Consider the following 8,722-nt stretch of genomic DNA (forward strand, 5'->3'; position numbering starts at 1 on the left):
AATGCCTTCCCAGCATCAGTGATATTCAATACCATCTCTGTCAGCAACTTCTAGGTCATTGAACTAAGGGCGGAGATAACATGTAACTCACCAATTGCAGCCTGTACCTGGGTTAGCTGTGCCCCAATTTCTCATCATGTTTTGGTTCTTAAAAATATTCCAAACTGCTGCTGCACTACTGGCCCCATCCCATAGGGATCCGGTCAAGTCACTTTTCTTTCTAGAGGAAATAACCCAAACCCTCTGTTGTGCTAATCTAATGGCAGCCCCCTGTGAGCAATTTGGGTATGAAGAGGTGATCTGGAAACTGAATAAGGGTAATGAAAATTTAACAGTCCCTAGTGTAGTGTTAATCACAGTTCATTGATATCCTAATACATTTCTTTTTGGTGTAGTACTATACCACATTCCCAAGCATGGGTCCCACAAGTTTCTTCCTGCCAGTGTATAATTCTTTGTTTCTTCACCAGGGTCAGTTCTTAATGTCTCTTGTAGTCAGGAATCCCTGGACTTTGGTGGTTCCAATGAAGCAAGTGTTCCTTCTTCTCTTTTCCGGAAACAGTGTGGTTTAGCATTATACAGGGGAGAGGTTACTAGCACATCACCCTGTAATGGTTTTGCTTCTTCTAGAAAAATCCAAAGGCACAGTAGGTCTGTCAGTGGACAAGGGAGAGGTTACTAGCACTTCACCTTGTTTTTTTTCCTTTTTCCTGCTGTCCAGAAGGCACAGCAGAGCTAGAAGGAGAAATAGGCTTATCAGTCGGAGAGTCCTCCCGAGGTGGAGGGGTCTTTTTACAGTGAGAAGCATGGGTCCAGGCAGGTAGTCCTTGGCACTTCACATCAGTGTTGGTGGTTAACAGCACTTGGAAAGGGCCTTTCCAGTGGGGAGCCAAAGCAGTGTTTCGTTGATGGACTTTACATAGACTCAGTCTCCTTGTTTCAATGAATGGCAGGGCTGCTAGGGTCTTTGGGTAGCACTTCTTTTATCTGTGAGAAAAGAAACCTAACACATTTCATTAATGCCTGGCAGTGTTTTTCAGATCTCCTAGTTGCTTGGGCACATTCAGGCCCCCCTTTTCTTGGCTGTCAGCCAAGTCTTAGCTGTGGGCAGTGTCCTTGGATTGGACCAGCATCTTATCTTGGACTGAGCTTGCTAGCTATTTTTTTTCCAGTTAACTCGTTCTGTTCTTTTTCCTTCTTCCCTTCTTGGCTTCTTTTAACCTACAAAGGAAACTTCCACTCTTCACTCATACACCTTTTCCCAACAATGAACACATACACATTGCCATTATACAGTACATTAGTCTTATTACTCAATGTATGCCATATACACCCTTCCAGTAAAATAACTTTATTACAGAGCTTTGGAGCAACAAACCAGGACAAGCACACCCACCTTTGAGGAGTCCACTCGGTACAACCTCTTGTGTCCAATAGCTTTCCTCCCTCCCCAGCCCTCTGGCTAGAAATCTGAGGTAGCCAGAAGGATCCCATGGGCAATATGGGGAATGGATTAACCTTCCATGTCCTTGCTTCCAAAGACTGTTGGTATGCAAATTTTAACAACAATTTTGGCCATAGAACACAAAAATAATTCCTATTGTGCCAGTAAATGCATGGTACGTTGAATGCTATTCAGCTGGCATCCGTTTTCTCTGATGATCTGAAAGACAAAAGAACAGATGTCTACCCCTTTTAAGTGATTATAAGGGATAGCAAACAGATCAAAGATGATTACTGAGCAAATAAAACAAAAATGCAAACTAAGATCAATTTATTAAAGAAACTGGTTACAAGTAGTAATTTCTCATGTTATATTTTGTTTTAGGCATCTCCTTCACAGGCCAGACACATTTTCTAGCCTGGGCTCGGCTCTTCTCCCCCCCGCCCCAGTCCTTGTTTCTTAGATGTTCTCTGCAGTCATCCTGGGTGGGGATTCAGTGAAGAATCTGTGTTGGGTCGGATTACAGAACCCCCCTTGGGAGCTGCCAACTGATGTGTCAAGACTACTTCTACTCCTGCTTTCCCTCTGCCAGCCTGAGAATCCAGCACCCTGTCTTGCTGAGCCAGACACACCAGCCTGTTCCAACACAGACTCAGGGTCTGAATCAAGCGCCCCAAAGCTACAGACTTAACTGAAAACAGGTTACAGAAGTGTTCTTGTCTTTAACACTCAGACACCCAACTCCCAATGGGGTCTAAACCCAAATAAACCTGTTTTACCCTGTATAAAGCTTATACAGGGTAAACTCATAAATTGTTCACCTTCTATAATACCGATAGAGAGATATGCACAGTTGTTTGCTTCCCCCAGATATTAACACATACTCTGTGTTAATTAATAAGTAAAAAGTGATTTTATTAAATACAGAAAGTAGGATTTAAGTGGTTCCAAGTAGTAACAGACAGAACAAAGTGCATTACGAAGCAAAATAAAGTAAAACACGCAAGTCTATGTCTAATCAAATTGAATACAGATAAAACCTCACTCTGAGAGATGTTTCAATAAGTTTCCTTTTCTCAGACTGGACGCCTTCCTAGTCTGGGTACAGTCCTTTCCACTGGTACAGCTCTTGTTCCAGCTCAGGTGGTAGCTAGGGGATTTCTCATGATGGCTCTCTCTTTAGCCAGCTGAAGACAAAACGGAGGGGTCTCCCACAGACTTAATTAGACTTTCTTTTTGTGGGCGGGTGTCGGATAGTTCCTCAAGGCTTCCACCTTGTCTACCAAAGGGTGGAGTTTCCCTCAGCCCCCCCATATAGCCCAGGCAGGTCACTTCTCTTTGGCCCAAGTGACATTTGGCTGGATTTGCGGTAAGGCCTGCCTTGCCCAGTGCTCATAGCACCCTGCCGAGGTGCTGGAGATGTTCCTCCCAGTTGGCGCTATAAATGACGATGTCGTCAATGTATGCTGCGGCGTACGAACTGTGGGGGCTCAGCACTTGGTTCATGAGCCTCTGAAAGGTAGCCGCGGCCCCAAACAGCATCATCGTGAATTGGAAAGGCTATCTTTTCTCTGGAAGCAGGTGTCAAAGGGATCTGCCAATATCCCTTGGTCAGGTCTAGGGTGGAGAATACCTAGCAAACAAACAAACAAAACATGCAAACTAAGCTTAATATACTAAAAAGACCGGATATGAGTAGCATATTTTCACCCTAAATGATGATTCATGCAGACTACAGAGATTCTTAAAGGGCCAGTTGCACTTGCTTACAGTTTAAAAACCCCAGGTGTTCCTTTCACAGGCTAAAAAACCCTTTAACCTGGATCCAGCATTTCCCCCCAGTTCAGTCCTTGTTCCTCAAGTCTTTCCAAGAGTCTCTTTGGGGCAGGGAGACAGTGAAGAACCATGTTGATGTCACTCCCCTGCCTTAAATAGCTTTTGCATATGGCAGGAACCCTGTGTCTCAAAACATGGTTCCCACACCAGTCAGTGGTAAAACCTTGGTATTCCAATGTCAGAGAATAACAGAGTTCTCACTTTTTGTTTGGGTACAGCAAGTCAGATACTTTATTTTCTCTCACAATTGCGCAGAGAGAGAGAGCTAAGCAGGTCTCTCTACAGGTAAACAATTCAAGCAAGCATTTATACCTTTCATTACAGACAATAACAAGCAACAGCTGCATTTTGTCTATACATAGGCCATCTTGATATCTTATTTTTCTCACTTGTTTTGACTCTAGCCAACATACAATATTTTCTACACATTATCTACAGAAGGTCACAACAACTTCTTACACAGTTCTTTCCAACTCGCCTCACACAATCCTCGCTTCTACAAATCTTGCATTATGAGGGTTACAGTTAGCCTGACTCTTGCTAACGAACTGCCATGCATTGCAGTTCCTTCCTGTCAGTTCTTTCTCTGCTTCCACAACCCCCCATTTTGTACTACTAGTACAACAAACCTTCTCAAATCTCTATTTGCATTAAGTCTTGGAATTCAGATTCTACATCAGCTGCTCCAACCTTAGGGGTTTTGATTGGATGCAATGACAATGCATGGTGAGCATGGACATGAAAGGTATTACTATTATTACGTCCTTTACAATAACAATAACATACTCCTACACTAGCTAACAACAACACAAACAATAACATTCCCATAGCGATAATATGATGGGGTTGTTGTACAATCTTAGTCATAAAACACAGTACATCATACTTAGTACATAAAGTGGATACTCTATAAGCTGTCTGAAAGGCATACTTTTCAACTTGATATATATTTTGAAGCATGTGAATTTGCCCTTGTACTTCAGAGATTTTCTGAACCTCTGGTAACAGTGAAAACAAATTCTGAAATCTATCAGGTACTAAACTAGTCCAATTAAAGGGTATCTGGACCCTAAGGGCTACTTGCAAAACTCTATCAGCAGACCAGTAGATAACATGATTGCCTGCAGTGGTAGAGAGATTAAAATGCATGTCTTGCAATGTGGTGGCATTAACATACACACAGCTATCACTAGCTTGAAAAAGTAAGTGTCCTGTCAGAGTAGTTCCTTGTCCCCTTCCCTACCAGCAAACGTAATCATGAACAGTGACAACTTCCCCTGTCTTCAGTTTACATATACACTGAAGCTGTGGGGGTTCTAATGGCCAAAATGTCCACTGAGTCCCTAACCCCATCCAAATGTCAGGTGTAATCCCAGGAGCACTGACTAAAAATCGATTGGGCATACCAGGTGGTCTAATTTCCCAGATGTCTCGGTGAATTACCTAATCCCACATGCATCCTCCCCATGGACCCGGCAGGATTCGCTAAGGGGGAGCCCACACTCCCCCAACCGGTCCATATGCTTGGAAGGAGCATTGAGAATGTTTGTACTTCCACCCAGAAAGTTTCCAAGTATGTCTCCATGGCCACAGATCAGATGGTACTCCTGATGTGTCTGTAAGGGCAGTGGGCCAAGCCTGATGCTATAGATCATTCCGAATGGCCATTAGCTGGTCATTCAGGAAATCCTGAATTTCTGAACATGCTAGATCCCACTGCAATGCCTTCCCAGCCTCAGTGATATTCAATAGCATCTCTGTCAGCAACTTCTGGGTCATAGAACTAAGGGCGGAAATAACATGTAACTCACCAACTCCAGCCTCTACCTGGGTTAGTTGTGCTCCAGAAACAAGGCCAATGGCCTTCTCTAGTTGGCCCAATTTCTCATCATGTTCTTGGTTCTTAAAAATATTCCAAAATGCTGCTGCACTATTGGCTCCATCCCACAGGGATCCGGTCAAATCTCTCTTCTTTCTAGAAGAAATAACCCAATCCCTCTGTTGTGCTAATCTAATGGCAGCCCCCTTTGAACAATTTGGGTATGTAGAGGTGATCTGGAAACTGGATAAGGATAATGAAAATTTAACAGTCCCTAATGTAGTGTTAATCACAGTCCATCGATATGCTAATACATCTCTCTTTGGTGTAATACTATACCACATCTGTTGGTTGAACACCTTTATGTACTTCTGGGAGGCATTAATATTAATGGCATAAGAGGGGGTGTATTGCAATAAGGTATAGGTCACATTATTAGTCACTGGAATAATTTCTATACAGGTAAAATTTCCAGTGGCAGAACAAACTCTTTGGGTATTTGTTTGATTATTCACTAATTGGGTGACCAAATAACAATAAGGGCCTCTCTCATTTAACACAGTACAAATTCCAGGAACAGCCATCATATCTACTTCACTATAGAACCCATCAATAGCAATTATTAATTCTTGGGGTTCGCTGGTAGTGATATCATGTATTTCTATCTCTACTGATCCATTTGTTTTCCATTCAATTGTTCGCTCATATACATTATCCTGAACTTTAAAGAATAATTTCTCTGAACAAAATTTCAGTAAATCACTAAGATGTGAAAGCCTTGGCCAATGGGTTTCATTGGAATATACAGAATTGTTTGTATCTGGGTAAGTTACAGTGGTGGTGGCAGCGGTCAAGGGACTAGTGGGCGTAGTCTTCGTGGTGGCAAGGCATTTTTTGATATTCATCATTTGAAAGCCAGTTAGGGAGGGCAGTGCATCCTGAAGGTACCTGTCCATAAGCACAAAGCCCTGCCCCTGGAAGAAATCCAAACCACCACTCAACCCCACATTCCCAGGAACAATACCCACAATTCCCTCCTTGCCAATCAACGATGCTCCATCTCTTTCACCAGGGCCAGTTCTTAATGTCTCTTGTAGTCAGGAATCCCTGGACTTTGGTGGTTTCAGCAGAGCGAGTGTTTCTTCTTTTCTTCTCCAAAAGCAGTTGTGATTCAACAGAGTACAGGAGAGAGGTTACTAGCACTTCACCCTGTACTGGTGTGATTCCTTTAGAAAAATTCAAAGGCATTGTAGATCTGTCAGTGGACAAGGGAGAGGTTACTAGCACTTCACATTGTCCTCCTTCCCTGCTGTCCAGAAGGCACAGCAGAGCTAGCAGGAGAAATAGGCTGATCATCAGCTGGAGATCATCTCCAGGTGGAGGGGTCTTTTTGCAGTGAGAAGCATGGGCTCAGGCAGGTAGTCCTTGGCACTTCACAGCAGTGTTGGTGGTTAACAGGACTTGGAAAGGGCCCTTCCAGTGTGGAGCCAGGGCAGTCTTTCACTGATGGACCTTTATGTAGACCCAGTCTCCTGGTTCCAGCGAGTGGCAGGGTTGCACAGGATCCTTGGGTAGTGCTTCTTTCACCTGTGTATAAAAAGACTTAACACATTTCATTAGTGCCTGGCAATACTTAAGCATTGTGTCATCCATTAAATGAATGTCCATCTGAGCTAGGGTCAGTGGGGGCGCAGTTGGTAGTCGCATCGGGTGCCCTGTCAAAATCTCATGAGGGCTGAGTCCAGTCTTTCGATTGGGAGTGGCCCTCATACTCATTAGTACCAGAGGAAGGGCATCTGGCCACTTTAAGTTTGTTTCAGCACAAATCTTGGCCAATTTATTTTTCAGAATTCCATTCTGGCGTTCCACTTCCCTGGCAGACTGCGGATGGTGGGGGCAGTGAAGGTTGTGTTGGATCTGCAAAGCTGCACATAACTCTTTTACAATCTGTCCAGTAAAATTAGTTCCACAGTCACTGTTGATACTCATAGGGATGCCAAATCGTGGTACAAAATCTTTAAGCAGAAGTTTCACAACAGTCTTGTATCAGAGGGGTAGCCGTGTTAGTCTGAATCTGTAAAAAGCAACAGAGGGTCCTATGGCACCTTTAAGATTAACAGAAGTATTGGGAGCATAAGCTTTCATAGGTAAGAACCTCACTTCTTCAGATGCAAGTGAAGAAGTGAGGTTCTTACCCATGAAAGCTTATGCTCCCAATATTTCTGTTAGTCTTAAAGGTGCCACAGGACCCTCTGTTGCTTACAACAGTCCTGGTATCTGCTTTCCTGCAGGGAAAAGCTTCAATCCAATTTGAAAACACATCAACTAAAACCAATACATATGCATAACTACAACATTTAGAGAGTTGAATAAAATCAATCTGAATATTTACAAAAGGTCCCCAAGGGGGAGCTGCCTGCCTAACTTTAACAGCTTTACCAATTTAAATTTGTTAGTCTCTAAGGTGCCACAAGTACTCATAGCTTTACCAATGTTATGCTGCTGACAAATCACACATTGTTGACAGTAGTGATGTGCAATGACTGGGAAACCGAATGCACACCAATCTCAGTTAACTGCAGCAACCATCCCCCCTTTGCTTACGTGTGCCATTCCGTGGTATACACGAGCAAGATAGGGCATTAGCGTCTTTGGTGCAACCAGGCGACCAGCTGGGGCACGCCAAAGATGGTCAGTGTGTAGAATACATCCATTAGCACTCCAAAAACGTTTCTCAGCTGCTGGTGCTGCTTCCTGGATCTTGGCCAGATCCTCAAGGGAGGCTAGTGGAGGCTGCTTAATCAAAGCACAAGTATATTCAGCTGAGGTGCAGAAAGGGCCGCTGCTTTGGCTGCAGAGTCTGCCAAAGCATTTCCATGGGTAACTTCATCTTGAGGGGTCTGGTGAGCTATACATTTAACAACAGCTATAGCTTTGGGCAATAAAAGGGCATCCAGAAGAGCAGATACATACAGACTATTCTCAATAGGAGAACCAGTGGATGTAAGAAAACCTCTATACTTCCAGAGCAAACCATAATCATGTACCACTCCAAAAGCATAATGAGAGTCTGTATAAATTGTAACTGCTTGATCCTGAGCTAGAATGCAGGCTCAAGTTAAAGCCACAAGTTCGGCCACTTGAGAAGAAAACACAGAAGGAAGGAAAGCACTTTCAATAACAGCATAGGCAGAGCACACTGCATAACCAGCAACCAATTTACCCTTAGAATCTCGCAAGCACGAACCATCCACAAAGTAAATAAGATCAGGATTTTGCAAAGGCACATCTAACAAATCATCTCTTGGACGGGAGAGGACCGACGTCACCGACACACAAACATGTGGGTCTCCGTCCTCTGGCCCAGGCAACAAGGAGGCAGGATTTAGAACGGGGCAATGAGCCAAAGTAATATGAGATGAAGACAACAAGACAAGCTCATATTTTGTAAGACAAGAAGTGGATAGATGCTGTGTCTTAGATTTTAACAAGAGTGCAGCCACAGCATGAGGAACAGCAACAATCAAAGGAGATCCTAAGACAATAGATTTGGATACTTGAACAGCAAGGGCCGCTGCAGCCACAGCACAAAGGCAAGGGGGAAATCCAGCTGCCACAGCGTC

At 43.6% G+C, this 8,722-nt stretch overlaps 1 protein-coding gene across 2 annotated transcripts; it reads right to left on the reverse strand.

Moving 5' to 3' along the window:
- Positions 1-3,481: 3,481 nt before the first annotated feature.
- Positions 3,482-8,436, reverse strand: LOC135975259 (uncharacterized). Of its 2 annotated transcripts, none has more exons than XM_065565458.1 (2): positions 8,323-8,436; positions 3,482-6,686 (listed from the first exon to the last, which is right to left on the reverse strand). In XM_065565458.1, exon 2 carries the CDS (start codon positions 6,053-6,055, stop codon positions 4,925-4,927), a length of 1,131 nt encoding a protein of 376 aa, XP_065421530.1. In that variant the 5' UTR covers positions 6,056-6,686; positions 8,323-8,436; the 3' UTR covers positions 3,482-4,924. The 2 variants fall into 2 exon arrangements, with proteins under 2 accessions (XP_065421530.1, XP_065421531.1); XM_065565459.1 differs by lacking the exon at positions 8,323-8,436 and having other exon boundaries at positions 3,482-4,924; positions 4,984-7,103.
- Between the last annotated feature and the right edge of the window lie 286 nt (positions 8,437-8,722).

This window comes from Chrysemys picta, chromosome 13, assembly GCF_011386835.1.
Source record: "Chrysemys picta bellii isolate R12L10 chromosome 13, ASM1138683v2, whole genome shotgun sequence".
NCBI lineage: Eukaryota > Metazoa > Chordata > Testudines > Emydidae > Chrysemys > Chrysemys picta.